The sequence below is a fragment of the Lemur catta genome, chromosome 3, assembly GCF_020740605.2.
Source record: "Lemur catta isolate mLemCat1 chromosome 3, mLemCat1.pri, whole genome shotgun sequence".
Lineage (NCBI taxonomy): Eukaryota > Metazoa > Chordata > Mammalia > Primates > Lemuridae > Lemur > Lemur catta.
Genome location: NC_059130.1, coordinates 26,068,778 through 26,083,955, shown reverse-complemented (window position 1 = coordinate 26,083,955; position 15,178 = coordinate 26,068,778). Strand labels below are relative to the sequence as shown.

The window sequence follows — 15,178 nt, the reverse complement described above, 5'->3', positions numbered from 1 at the left end:
GGGCCGGCCTAGGATTCCATCCGGGTAATTGGGCATTAGCTAGCAGCAGCTATGTCGCTCAGGGGCAGCTCGCGGAAGGATTGGTTGTGGCAGGGGAAGGCGATTGGTCAGACTGCAAGCGGGGTGCTGATTGGTGTGGGCGGGCTGTCGGGGCGGGCGGTGGAGGCTGAAGCCCCGCCATCCGCGCCGGGAGCGGTGGTGTGAGCGGTGAGGGCTGGCGGCCGCTGGGGTGAGGTGCGAGGCGGAGCGCGCGACGACGGACTCTGGAGGAGCGGTAATCGAGCGCGAGGTTGGGGGTGGCCGGGCCGCGGGCAGCCGTGGCAACTGGGAGAGAGAAATGCGGGGTTGAGGGGAAAGGAGGCGTCCGACGCGCCCTGGGTCGAGATGAGGGCGTGGGGCCCCGGCGGGTGTCAGAGCCCGGGCTGTGAGGCGGGACTGGCCCTGGCGTAGCTTTCCCCTCCCAACTAGCAACCCTATCCAAGGGAAACGCTCCTGTCCTAGGGTTGGGCCGCACTGGTCCCGGTGCAAGAGGGTTTATGTTTGCTCCGAGGCAATTTGAACTCTTTGACAGGGTCTTCTTGAGACTGCAAACCGCCATCAGTTTATCACTTTGGTTTTAATTTTCTCCAGCTTTTTCCTATTAGAGATGGCTATTTAGAGAAGTTGGAATAACACATTGGGGTTTTTTATTCGTTAATGCAGGTATCGTCGTGGGGATTGGCTGGAGACCCTCATTTCAAAGCCTTATTTTTAGATCCTTAGCTTGAGAGAAATGGGTTGAGGCTTTTTCACTCATGATTTTAAAATAAACCTACCAAGGATGAAAAAACTGAATGAGCAGCTTCAACTTAACAAGCATGTTACCATGTTTTGGGTACTTCCTAGGTTCTGGTTATTAGGAGATAATGGAAGGAGAGGGGATAACCTTGCCCACGTGGAGCTCAGAATGTGATTTGACTCCTGAATGTTTTCTGAAATGATAATATAAATGCATGCCTTGGTTATCAGCTATCAGAAAGCTGTTGACAACTGTTTAGTACAAATGTCAGGAAACTTCAAAGTTTACTTTTACTGAAAACCATTATCTAGCCATATTTCTCTTTCAAATGACCCGCAGATGTCTCCTCTTCTTAGCTTCCCCTAGAAACTGTGGTCTCAACTTACAGTGTCTTCTTCCTTCCCTTTCAATTTTAAGTAATAATATCAAACAGAGCTAGCATTCAGTACTATACAGTTGTCCCCATTTCCATCATATTTCCCACTTTTATTTCATTTGTTAAGAGAAACTTATAACTGAAAAGATATGCAAATTATAAACAAAACTATACTTGGTTAATCAAGTAGATATTCTTTGAGACATCAGCTGATAACCCGGCACAAATTCATTTGTAATATCTGAATAGGAGCTAGTGAAATTTAGCTTTTGGTTCGAATAGCAGTTGCCCAACAAATTTATCATTGTCATGGACCTTCATCTTCCTATAACACACTCCCTCAACCCACCAAATCAACATTGTCTATCTCAAACCCACCATCTACCAGGTACTCAAACCAGAAACCTGGTCCTACCCTCTACCATTTCATAAATCAATTGCTAGGTCTTATGTATTCTACTTATTAAAACTCTATAGTCCATCTACTTCTCTCCGTCTCCATCTCCATCACTGACACCTGGACTAATCTGTTTGGTCTCCCTGCACCCACCGTACTGCCTTCAATTCATCGTGCTACAGACACAGCTGTTAATCAAGAGTTAGAAGCATGGCATGTGTTATGAAGGGATGTTTGGGATACTACAGAAGCCCATAGCAATGAAACCCAACCTAGTGGAGGGGGTCAGGATTGAGAAAGTTTGCTGGCAGAGCCAGAAGAATATCAGGTATCCTTTTACTTTGAACTTAATTATTTCAGAACTGGAAGAAAAAATGCTGTTAGTCCTTTGGGCCTCTGTAAAAAGTTGTGATCATGACTGGCCTTCAAAACACTTATTTTCTTTGCACAGTGTATTGTGTAGAAATGACTAACTAGCTGTGTAACATTAGGGAAATCCTTTTGTATCCCTGAGCCTCAGTTTCCCAAGTTGCAACATTATTAATAGAATCAAATAAGTTCTGTGGTTCCTTCTAGTTCTAAAATTCTGTCTGTGCCCTAGAAGCACAAAGTATAGCTAGAAAGGTGGTGTTAAAAGCAGACAGCATGAAAGTGCAGATCAAGTTTATTGCTCTTGTTCACAGGGCTAGATTTCTTTCAGTTTCCCAAAGCCTTTAATACCTAAAGACTCCTGTCTTTCAAGACCTTCCATGCCAGACAGGAAGCTCCATGAAGGTAGCCAAGTCCATCTTGAGTATTATGTTCCCAGGGCCAGGCATATTGGATACTCAATATTTATTGGTTTGAATGCAAAAGAGAAGTGAGTTGTACTTATAATGAGATTGTTTTCAACTATGAACCATCTAAGAAATAAACCTTTTAAGTTTTGGCTCCCCTCAACTGTTGCATTGACCAAGAATTTATATAGTTGTCCCTCCTCTCGGTATCTGCAGGGGATTGGTTCTAGGACCCCTGCAGATACCAAAATCCAAGGATGCTCAAGTCCCTTGTATAAAATGGCATAGTATTTGCATATAACCTATGTACATATATTGTAAATCATCTCTAGTTTACTTATACAATGTAAATGTTATGTAAATAGCTACATTTTTAAATTTGTATTGTTACTTTTTATTGTTGGGTTTTTTCCCCTTAATCTGCAAATAAGGAGGGCCAACTGCATTCTCTTTGCATTGCCATGTAATTAGTTGTTTTGATATTTATCCTTCCTACTAGACTGTATCTCAGAGCAGGAATTCTTATTTCTCCTTCTGTCCCCAGCATGCTCAGCACATAACAGCTAGCACTGTTTAACTGAGGGACATTAATAATGAAGACAAGCTTTGTGCTTTAGAGACCATTATATGAAGTAACCAAAAGATAAAAGAATCTAGACATCCACAATAAATCATCTATTAATGTAGGAAAGTAGCGATTTGGGGTTATATATTCAAGAATTATTTAAGCAAAAAAATCTTTATAAAACCAAACTTGTTTTTTTTCCTTTGGTATATACAAAGGTGTTTACATGCTACCACCCAAACAATCAGAGTGGTGAAAGGTTTTATTTGCAGCCTGTCTAAAAAAAGAAGCTGGCCAGGAGGGGTTGCTCACGCCTGTAATCCTAGCAATTTGGGAAGCCTAGGTGGGAGGATTGCTTGAGGCCAGGAGTTCCGAAACCAGCCTGAGCAAGAGCGAGACCCAGTCTCTACCAAAAAATAGAAAAATTAGCCAGGCATGGTGGCTCATGCCTGTAGTCCCAGCTACTCAGGAGGCTGAGGTGAGAGGATCACTTGAGCCCAGGAGTTTGAGGTTGCAGTGAGGTGTGATGAGGCCGCTGCACTCCAGGTTGGGAGACAGAGCAAGACCCTGTCTCAAAAAAAAAAAAAAAAGCACAACTGATTTTTATCTAGTGATTTGGGGGAATAAACCTCATAAATGAAAACAACAGCCTATATGAAACTCAATCCCAGCAGTCTAAAGGACACAGGCATAACAATTAACAGGATCAACAAGTACATATAGTGTGAACAAGTGTGGTCATGGAGGTATCATTCACAGAGCCATGTGATCTAAGGAGAAGCTCACTCTAAATGAGCTAGGGGAACTCTCAGAGGCCTCAGAAGAGAAGGTGGTATTAAAGATGAGACTTGAAGAAACAGAATTTTGCCAGGTATATGAGATGGACTAAGTAGGAAGACACAAGTGAAATGTGTCAGAGCAAGGATACATAAGAAAGCACATATCCTATTACCCGGGTAGAGGTGGGGTAAGAACATGAGGCTATGAAGATGATAGGCAGAGATCAGATTATAAAGAACCTTTCATGCCATTAAGGAGTTCTCATTTAGGCAACAGAGAGCCACTGAAGGAGTAAGGCATTCATTGAACAAATTATTATTGAAAAAATATCTATTTTTTCTTGTGGGCAGACTCAGAAGAGTATCAGATAATCCTTTTACTAGTAGTCACAAGTGGCTACTGTATGCTAAGCACTGAGGAAGGAAACTATATTTTTGCCTTTGTGGAGTTTATATTCTAATGGGGAGACAATCAAGATGAAGCCTTGTAGATTATTATAATTTTGACTTTTAATCATAGTGTTATGGAAAGCTACTGGAAGGTTTTGAGCAGGTAAGTAATGTTATTTGACTTCAGCTATTGTGTTGAGAATAAACTGGACAATGGCAAATGCAGAGACATAATTAAGCAATTGCAACAATCTCGGCAAAAGATAATGGTGTTTTAGAGCAGGGTCATAGCAATACAGAGGTAAAAAGTGGTCAGATTCTGAATAATTTGAAGGTAGAGTGAATAAGATTTGCTGATAGGCTGGATGTGCAGTTTGAGAGAAAAGATGACTAAGGAACTGTCAGAAGACAGAAGAATGGAGTTGCCATTTACTGAGATGGCAAAGATGACAGGAAGCGGGCAGATCCAGGAGCTCAGTGTTGTACCTGTTTGCAATGTCTATTAGACATCAAATGGAGATGCCATGTAAGCAGTTGGATATACAAACCTGGAATTCAGGACAAAGGTCCTAAGTGGATCTATTAATTTGGAAGTTATGAGCATGTAGGTGGGATTTAAAGCTAGGCTGTGGACCCAGGTGAGGTGGCTCACGCCTGTAATCCTAGCACTCTCGGGGGCTGAGGCAGAAGGATCACTTGAGGTCAGGAGTTTGAGACCAGCCTGAGCAAGAGTACCCCCATCTCTGCTAAAAATAGAAAAATTAGCAGGGCATGGTGGCATGTGCCTGTAGTCCCAGCTACTCGGGAGGCTGAAGCAGGAGGATCGCTTGAACCCAGGAGTTTGAGGTTGCTGTGAGCTAGGCTGATGCCATGGCACTCTAGCCCAGGCAACACAGCGAGACTTTGTCTAAAAAAAAATAATAATAATAAGCCAGGCTGTGAATGATACTTGATGAAATCACCAATGAAGTAAAGTGGAACAGGAAAGAGGGCAAAGGACAGATCCCTGGGGTACTACAGTGTTTAAGAGGTTAGAAAAATGAAAAGAACCTGTAACTAAGACTGATGGCACAGCCAAAGAGGGAGGAGGAAAACCAGGAGGGTGGGTGTGCTGTAGGGGAAGCCAAGGGAAGAAAGTGTTTCAGAGAAAAGGGAATCACCAGCTGTGCCAGATACTGTGGCAAGGTCTGGTAAGATGAGAACTGAGAATTGATCTTCAGGTTTAGCAATGCAAAGTCCTTGGTGACCCTGAGGAAAGCAGACAGAGTGGATTCAAGAAAAGAAATTCAGGACAGAAATATTGAGACTCTCTTGAGTTTTCCTGTAAAAGGAAAGAAAGAAATGGGAAATAGCTGATGGAGTAAGTAAAATAGAGAAAGGTTTTTCTTAAGGGAGGATGTTTGCTGATGGAAAGATCCAGTAGAGAGGAAAACATTAACAACAGAGGGAAAGGAAAGAGAACTGGTGACACAACACTTTTATGAAAGACTTTAGTGCTAGAAGCAGAGACAGTTCATCTGTGGTCACAGGAGAGAGGAGCAAATATTTAGGCACAGGTGGAGGTAGGTGGGTAAATGTGTGGAAGCTAATGGAAATTTTCTGTTAGTGTTCTACTTTCTCAGTGAAATAGGATGCATGGACATCAGTTGAGAGGGGTTGGAGGAGGCACTAGAGGTGTGAGAAGAGAAGGTCAGAAATAATTGGGAGGGTGAGAAACTGTGTGGAATAAGAAAATATAGTGAGTAACATGTTAAGATTTGCTGGGCAGCAAAATGAAGATACAATGCCAGAGAGAGATTAATAGCAAGAAAGCCTGTAAGGCCATTGCAGTGGTCTAAATGAGACTTGATGAGCTATTGAATTAGGCCAGGTGCTATGGTGTTGGAGTCATTGACATAGGTAGTAATTGAAGCTGCAGGTGTGGATGAAATTGCCCAAAGAGAGCAGAGTGGCAATAACAATGGATAGAGGGCACGGGAAGACAAGCCCAAAATTCAGAAGCACCCTCCAGGGAAATAGGAGAAACCAAGAGAAAGAGGGCACAGAAACCAAGGAAAGTTTTATGGAAGAGTGGTTGCCTTCCTATTACTGCAGAGAGATAAGGTGAGATGAGGTTTCATGCATGCCCTCTAGGTTGACTATCTGGGAAGTTATGGTTTTGGTGAAGGAGCAGGGCAGAAGAGTTGGTTGAAGAGTAAATAGAAAGTAAAAGTAGAGACAGTAAATGAAGATTGTACTTTCAAGAAAGATAAGTAGCAAGGCCTTTTCTAGGCGTGGAGTGGCATTCCCTGCAGACAACAGCTTCTGGAAAGGCATGAAGGCATAGAAGGATTTAAGTTTGGTTTTTTTTTGTTTGTTTGTTTTTGAGACAGAGTCTCGCTCTGTTTCCCGGACTAGAGTGTCGTGGCATCAAGCTCACAGCAACCTCAAACTCCTGGGCTTAAGCAATCCTTCTGCCTCAACCTCCCTCAATCCTTCTGCCTATAGCTGGGACTATAGGCATGTGCCACCATGCCTGGCTAATTTTTTCCTATATATATTTTTAGCTGTCCAGATCATTTCTTTCTGTTTTTTTTAGTAGAGACGGGGTCTTGCTCTTGCTCAGGCTGGTCTCGAACTCCTGACCTCGAGCGATCCTCTCGCCTGGGCCTCCCAGAGTGCTAGGATTACAGGTGTGAACCACCACACTCAGCCCATAGAAGGATTTAGATAAGGAATTTTAAATCGTTTGATATGAAATCTAAGTGTATACATTCTAAGTATTTGACTCATTTAATATTTTCTTTCATCGTTTAAAACTGATTATAGTTCCCCTTGGGGGGAAAAATGAAGTATGCTTCTATTTAGTTGTATGTATATGTGTACCTTAGCTAACTTTTAAAAAATACCTTGAGGCCTTTTATATGAAATAGATTTTGGAATTGCTGAAGCTTTTGAAATGGGGAGGGTAGGCAGCAGTATTCTTTTCAATAATATAATAATGTGTTGCCATGCTTCTCTGCTAGTCATACAAGTGTTGGATGAAAGCTTTCTTTTCCCTGGTTTGCTTGTTTCAGAATGTAAGTCGGCAAACAGCAGAAAATGTCCACTGAACGGACTTCTTGGACAAGCCTGTCCACTATTCAGAAAATAGCCCTGGGCCTCGGGATCCCAGCCAGTGCAACAGTTGCCTATATCCTATACCGAAGGTATAGGGAAAGCAGAGGTATGGCTGTACGTGTGAAAATGTTCAATGTTCCTGCCTTGTTAAATTGAGGTGAAAGCTTTCCTTACCAGACCAGGTATTGTTGGGGTGCAGTTGGCTTTCTGTGAGGAATCTTTAACTGAAACTATTTGGTTTCTTCTTTCTCATGTTCTTACTATGAAGCTAGTCTATGTAATGAACTCATTTTATAATCCCATTCATCTGCTCCTTCAACATTAATGCAGCAATGGGTTTTTTTTTTATTTCTATACTCATATATATGTTCCTTCTAATTAATTGTTAGGAGAAGTCAATTTCCTCGAAGGCTGTACCTACAGAATAGGATGAGAGAAGACTTATGTACACACGAGTCAGGAGAGGTTCTGAGCCCGATGAATGCCTTGGACAACTTTTGGCCTTCATTCCTCTCCAGTAGTCATGTCTTGGGAGAAGTAGTTGTTTGCCCAAAACCCAGCACCTCCTCTTTGCAGAGTCTGCTTTTCCCATTTTAGCATCTGAAACAGTATCCCAGAGAAAATTCCCATCTCTAGTTTTTGGGAACCTTCTAATTCCCATCCACATGCTGTTTCTCCTTGTTATCCTGGTTGAGATCCTCAGTGTCTCTTTGACAGCCAGATCTGGGGGAGGGGTGGTAGTAGCTTGTTTGGTGTTATCTGAGTCTGATCTGATGAGCCATGATCTGTGCAGAAGAGCGGCTGACGTTTGTTGGGGAGGATGACATTGAGATAGAGATGCGAATTCCCCAGGAGGCTGTGAAGCTCATCATTGGCCGGCAAGGGGCCAATATTAAACAGGTGAGTGTATGAGCAGGCAATCAGCTTTCCCAGGGATTGAGTCTATTTATTGATCTTTTGTTTCCTTCCTCTGACCCCATATCACAAAACACACCCATGCTATGTATATTGTAAAAAGAAAAAATACAAGAACTTTTGAGGTAACTATCCTATTTTCTTTATACAGAGGAGTACTCCCTAGAGAATGAATGGCTTAGCTTGAAATAGGGGTTTTTGATTGGATGATTGTCAGCATGGAATAGCTTGAACTATTCTTTTCTACTATGGAGTTAATGAACTCACTAACTTGACAGTAAATATCGCTGCCTGTTCTTACCATCTTCCATTGTTGAAATGTCAAGAAAACAAAATATTTGATTCTCCAGTCTAAATAAAATTAGGGGAGAAAAGCATTCTAAACACAAAGAAATGGTTTTGAATTAGCTGCTATTTGGGGTTACCTTTGTTATTAATCTCTTTCCCCAAGTACAAGTAACTGAGGACTGATTATAGCAACTCGATTTTGCTAATGTCTTTGGCCAACTCTTTCTACCTCCAGGGTTTGCTTCAGAGTGTCCTTAGCTGGACCCAAATAGGAGGTCTTCCAGAACGTACTGCCACATATGTCCTTTTCTCTGCAGCTGCGGAAACAGACAGGTGCTCGAATTGATGTGGACACAGAGGATGTAGGCGATGAGCGAGTACTGCTTATCAGTGGTTTTCCTGTTCAGGTGTGCAAGGCCAAAGCAGCAATTCATCAGATCCTGACAGAGAACACCCCAGTGTCTGAGCAGCTCTCGGTTCCCCAGAGATCTGTGGGCAGAATCATAGGTATCACTGGATGGCTTCCTCTGCTGTTTCCTGTATTCTTTACCTTTGCCTTTCTTTCACAACTTCCCGAGGGTATTTTTCTGGCCTATTCCCCTTTCACCTTGCTGAGGAAAAAAAAAGACAGGGACATTGAGACAAGAGCTTTACTTTTTTATTTATTGTATTTTTTTTTTACAGAATTGGTGATAAAACCCATTACCGTAAGAAGTCATATGATCTGAACCTTACAAATAGGTTCCAGAAGGGTTCTGGGTTCTGTTTAATGTATTTACCTTATAATAGATTTTTAAAGGGAAGCTAGGGATGCTCATGTTATCCAAAATCTTTCAACATCGTGCTCTAGAGAGTACCTAGTATGCTTTCCCCTAGATCATTCCTTAGTGCTGCTGTTAGAGGCAGAGAAATGTCCTGTCCTTGGTCCAGTGTTCTGACACACCCTGTAGCATACCTTCTTATAAGCTGGGAATGTAAAGTATGGCCTTGCTGAGTGATCAAAAACATGAAAATGACACTAAGTTAACCTAGCCTAAGTGTACAGTTTAAAATAGATAACATGAAGAATCCAATATTCTTCCCATAGTAATGATTTCAGTAGCTTCCTGCTTTCTGTTCAGCATCTTACATTTTGTCCAATTTGGAAATGAGAACTGACTCCCTTCTCCTAATATACACAAACTCTAGTGATTTCTCTAGTAGTGAAGGTTGACCAAGAGGAAAGGACAGGTTTTTATGTATTGTTCAATGTAGGGAGAGGCGGTGAGACGATTCGTTCTATCTGTAAGGCCTCTGGAGCCAAAATTACCTGTGACAAGGAATCAGAGGGGACATTACTACTATCAAGACTTATAAAAATCTCAGGAACACAGAAGGAAGTGGCAGCCGCCAAGGCAAGTAGCTGATAGACTTGAATCATACCTAAAAATGAGAAGAGCCCTTTATTCCATCCAGGGTCAGAATATCATCCTTTCTCTTATTTTCCACAGCATTTGATACTGGAAAAAGTTTCAGAAGATGAAGAACTTCGGAAGAGAATTGCACATTCTGCAGAAACCAGAGTCCCACGCAAGCAGCCAATCAGTGTGAGAAGAGAGGAAGTGACAGAGCCAGATGGAGCTGGAGAGCCCGCTTTATGGAAAAACACCAGTTCTAGTGTGGAGCAGGCCACACCCCTGGCGGTTACTCCCCACAAAGGAGGTGGTGACGTGGCTGTTGTAGGGCCAAAAGAAGGTTCCTGGGAGAAACCTAATGATGACAGCATTCAAAAGTCTGGAGCCCAGGCCATTCCAGAGATGTCCGTGTTTGAAAGTATGTAACAAAGAGGGAAGCTGTTAACAATGTGGAATATAGAAATACTGGTTTAGATAACCCAAAATAAGCAATAAAAAAATCATTTCTGTTTTCATAACTACATCTATAAGTCTACCTGGTAATATGTTACTTGGATTAATGCTAAAATAATATTTTCCTGAATATAAACCAGCTGATGATAAAGGAAAATGAGAGAAATACGCTGACACAGGAACTAGTCTGTGCGTAGTAAATTCCATCAAATAATGGAATTTACGTGATATTCTTTCTCCAGACCTACTTTATAAAGAAATAAAATGCTCAGATTTTTTTTTTTTTTTTTTTTTGCCTGTCTCATTACTGTTTTGGAAAATCATCACTATACAAGCTTTCTCGCCTATACTGGCACGGGCAGAGAGGACCAGGGCCCCAAGAGGCTCACGGACTTGTCCAGGGTCACATGATGAGTCAGTGGGAGAATGGGATCTGGAATAGCCCCATATCTGTGCTGTCCATGTGAAGGCTGCTTTTTTACTAATCCATGCTGCAGCTAGCATATGGAGCACCTACCTTCATTATAATTGGTGACTGATTTGAATACATGACACATGACTAAGAATGTAAACTGTTACTAAGTTACATGGAAAGGTACAGAAGATAGCTTAGTATTTTTCTTTAGGAGGTTCTGGTATGATTCATCCAGTTGTCCCTTCAGCCATTTTTAAAATGGTAACAGCCATTTGGTATTTGTACCTCTCACTCTCCTGATGCAGTTTTCCCCAGTCCAACCAGAGATGGTTCTGATATAGCCACCATCCTTATCCCTGTGTTCAGTCCCTAGTCCTGACTTTAGTTTCCATGCTGATGAGTACCTAGAAGTCTATGTCTCTGCTTCTGAACACCCTAACCACTTCTGGATCCAGATCATTGGTTCCCGCAGCCTGCAATTGGATAAGCTTGTCAATGAAATGACCCAGCACTATGAAAATAGTCTGGTGAGTTGCCAGAGGGACAGGGCTGGGGTTTGATGAAAAAGGGACATATCTTTTTCATTGTAATATAGTCTTCCTTGGGGCAACCATTCTTTCTTCCTGTTGCTATTCCCTGTTTTCTGGCCTACCACTGTTAACTCTGTCTTCTGACATCCCCACCTATAGCCTGAAGACTTGACTGTGCATATAGGAGACATCGTAGCTGCACCTTTACTTACAAATGGTTCCTGGTATCGAGCCCAGGTCCTTGGCACCTTGGAAAATGGAAACTTTGACCTCTATTTTGTTGACTTTGGAGATAATGGAGATTGCCCACTGAAGGACCTCAGGGCTCTCAGGTCAGTGCAGAGGCCAGGGTAGAGTCAGCTGGAATCCCAACTATTGACTCAGTCCTGGCCATAGAGTGGTGAGCTGCTGGCATTCATCACCAGGGGATTTGGAAGAGAACTTGTTCACAGAGAGCTGGGTTAGTTGGTTCTGCCTAAAAGTAAGCAGTATAGGAAGGCACCTCTGGCCCTAGGATTCTAATTTCAGTTTCTTTCACTTTAGGAGTGACTTTCTAAGCCTTCCATTTCAAGCAATAGAGTGTAGTCTGGCCCGGATCGCCCCCTCAGGTAAATTGGCCACACCACCTATTAACTTCGCCTCTGAATAGAATAACTTTCACGCCACACATGGGAGGAATTCTCACATTCCCAGACTTTTTGAATTCTGGGGACTTCTCCTCACCATCACTAGAGAGCAACAGCCAGAAACTTGCCTGTTGGACCCAGCCCCACCAGAGAATGCATAGTTGCCTTCCTGAGTAGAGAGGGATAGTTCCCACTTCCCTCCAGGGTGTAATCCCCACCCCTATCAGCACTGACCGCTTTTGAGTTACCCTCACACAATCTTTTGCCAGGTGAACAGTGGGAAGAGGAAGCTTTGGATGAATTTGAAAGACTCACTCACTGTGCTGACTGGAAGCCCCTTGTGGCCAAGATCTCTAGCTATGTCCAGACTGGGATCTCAACTTGGCCAAAGATCTACTTATATGATACTAGCAATGGGAAGGTAAGATTGGAGTCATCCCTTGCTCACTATATCTTCAATATATTTATAGCCACCTTTACTTCCCCGAAACCCTTATCTGATACTACAACTTTGTAAGATCCTGCTCACCATTCCACTGAAGGAATGTTTTTGAAGTGTCGATTCTAGCTCTTCTGCCTTGTTTCCTCAGATTTGCCCATCCTTACAGAGAGAACATCATTCCCTCTTCATTTTTCTTCCCAGAAACTTGATATTGGGCTAGAATTAGTTCGTAAAGGATATGCAATTGAGCTTCCTGAAGACGTGGAAGAAAATGGAGCTGTCCCAGACATGTTGAAGGAAGTGGTGAGTGAGCCATCACTGTCATTTAGGGTGCTTTTTCCAGACAAATGTAGTGCCTGGAGAGACAATGAGGGCTTCTAGTCATGACATTTTGTTAGCTTTCCTAAGGACTCTGAGCTGCTCTAGTTGATCCAAGGAGGCATTGTATCCCCCTTAGCAGCCAAACTCAACTGCCTTAACCAGATGCCCTGAGCAGGATGATAGGATGGCCTTTCCTTTCCCAACAGCCAACATGTTCTTACTTGCTCTCCTGTTTTCATACCCTCAGGCCACAGAAACAGATGCCTCTCTCGGCATCATGCTCACTGAGACCAAAAAGAGCCCTGGAGAGACAACACATACCCTGTCCTGCCTCAGCTTATCAGGTACAAACAGCATTTCCTCCCTAGAGCATCTTTGGAGGTTACCTTTTCTCAATTACTCTTTCTTTTTTTTTTTTTTTGAAAGGGAATCTCACTCTGTTCCCCGGGTTAGAATGCCATGGTGTCAGCCTAGCTCACAGCAACCTCAAACTCCTGGGCTCAAGCAATCCTACTGCCTCAGCCTCCCGAGTAGCTGGGACTACACACCCAGCTAATTTTTCCTATATATTTTTAGTTGTCCAGCTAATTTCTTTCTATTTTTAGTAGAGACAGGGTCTCACTCTTGCTCAGGCTGGTCTCGAACTCCTGATCTTGAGCTATCTTCCTGCCTCGGCCTCCCAGAGTGCTAGGATTATAGGCGTGAGCCACCTCGCCTGGCCTCTCAATTAGTCTTTCTAAATTAGGGAGGTTAAAGCTTGGTTTTCAGTCACGTTGTTGAGCCACCAAGAGGCCCATTTTTCTCCTGAGCCTCACTAGCAGTGCCTTGCTAGAACAAGGCAGTGTCTGACTTTCTCCTCCTCGCTACTCCATAGAAGCTGCCTCTATGTCTGGTGATGATAACCTTGAAGACGACTACTTGCTCTGATGTTTGGACTTCAGCTGGCTCAGCCATCTGCTTTGCTGTGTGAGTGGAGCCATCATCTATCTGTAGCAACAGGAAAGTAATGAGGGTGACAACAGGGGCCTTGCTTGATTCCCTCTTCCCTGTGCCCTGTCTTAATATACTTCTCTGCAGCTGCTTTCCTATAGCTTAACTTGCTGTCAGATTGAGCCCTTTCAAGCTTTTTGTGTCTTTGTGTGTTTGTGTCTTTGGCAGGATTTGGTGCCTGGAGAAAGGAGTCTGTGATAAAAAGAGATCCATGAAGTCCTGTATTGCGTACACAGTCTGGCTTGCTGTGGACCAAATTCGTTTTCTCCTTCCACTGGACTACCAAAAAGAGTGGGGCAGAGGGAAACAGACACATTCCCCCTACTCCAATTCTGATTTCTCCCCCCCTCCTCCAGTGTTTGAATACTGCTGTTCCGGGCTGTTCAGCGCCAGGCTTGGTCCCCTCTGCCAGTCATAATGCACAGTGCTGCTAGGCTGTGTGTCCTTTTTGAGGCTGGGAAACAGCCAGAGTTTGGTCATTGGAAGTGATGATTCTGTAAACTTCTGACTTACCTTCTCAGGTGACTATGGTTAAAGGAAGTTTTTGAGTGGTAAGCTCAAAGACTGGGGGCTCAGACTGCAGTTGAGTCAGGAGGCAAAGGCAAAAATAAGCATAATTATATTAAAAAGCCTTGAAGTAAGAAGAGAAATACTACCTCCTAGCCTCAATTGCTGGTGTTATTGGAGACAGGTTTTTGAAACTGTGCTCCAGCTATTTCTATGTAAACTTTAGTTAAAATAGAAGTAAAGGGGAGAGGAAGCTCAGGAAATACTCTAAATTGCTAACATAATATCCATATGTATGCATACACATGTACCCGTAGAGAACATATATAGTTCTGTTTAAATCATTTTGAGGGGATTCTTTGCTGAATAAAGTTCTCAAGAAAATTAATCTAAAACCAAATGCTTATTGAATCACAAGGTGTAAACAGGCTGTGGGAAAGTATCTTCTGAGCATAAATCTGGTAAAAACTTCAGCCACCTCAGGTGTAAAGCAGCCTATCCATGAAACAAGCATTCAGCCCATGCACACATTCATATTCTTTTCTAAAGTTACTTCAGATATAAACATTCACTAAGAACCAGCACCAATTTAGGCTGTGTGAATAAGACCCCACCTAAACTATTTGGAAGAAAAGGCCTGGATTAGGATTCTAGAAACCTGGATTCCAGGGATAGATCCCTACTGCAAACTTCATTTAAGACTATTTCCTTATAGCACCTTTCCATTTCTGACTGTATTGGGAGGCTAGGTGAGAACTTTGAAGGTACTTGAAAGTAAATATAAATGTATAGTAATGTGGGTGGTAGAAAAATGTCAAATGAAATGAACCAAGCAAGATGAATTGGATAACTTAAACCTGTATAAGGCAGCATTATGTGACAATTTTTTAAAGTCTAGGGATTAGTGAGGTCTGTCTATATATTACATGGCAACTATATTTTCCCACAACCACAATTTTCAAAATTAATTTTCTCAGAAAAATCTCAGTACCAATTAGTAGAAAGCCCTAGTGAAGGAGCAGCTCTGGTGAGCTGTTTGTGTAGTCTTGGAGGAATCCTTGAGGGGCTCCCTTTTTTTTTTTTTTTTTTTTTTTGACATTTCACACGTCAGCTGCAGTGAACTCACTGAGGCATGGA

The 15,178-nt window shown here is 42.6% G+C and overlaps 1 protein-coding gene across 1 annotated transcript; it reads left to right on the top strand.

Annotated features, from left to right (window-relative positions):
• Nucleotides 1–178: 178 nt before the first annotated feature.
• TDRKH (tudor and KH domain containing) lies at nt 179–14,441 on the top strand. The gene is made up of 14 exons (XM_045546981.1): nt 179–274; nt 7,118–7,266; nt 7,954–8,060; nt 8,681–8,870; nt 9,618–9,757; nt 9,854–10,175; nt 10,992–11,152; nt 11,315–11,487; nt 11,699–11,763; nt 12,051–12,202; nt 12,425–12,526; nt 12,792–12,888; nt 13,419–13,510; nt 13,703–14,441. The coding sequence occupies exons 2-13, from the start codon at nt 7,143–7,145 to the stop codon at nt 13,469–13,471; spliced, it is 1,686 nt and encodes a 561-aa protein (XP_045402937.1). The 5' UTR covers nt 179–274; nt 7,118–7,142; the 3' UTR covers nt 13,472–13,510; nt 13,703–14,441.
• Nucleotides 14,442–15,178: the final 737 nt, after the last annotated feature.

Bases quoted from the DNA above. Each gene is read 5' to 3' on its own strand.
- TDRKH (XM_045546981.1), top strand. From the start codon at position 7,143: ATGTCCACTGAACGGACTTCTTGGACAAGCCTGTCCACTATTCAGAAA. The intron at 8,061-8,680 runs GTGAGTGTATGA...TTTTCTCTGCAG, and splicing joins AAGGGGCCAATATTAAACAG to CTGCGGAAACAGACAGGTGC. The intron at 9,758-9,853 runs GCAAGTAGCTGA...TATTTTCCACAG, and splicing joins AGGAAGTGGCAGCCGCCAAG to CATTTGATACTGGAAAAAGT.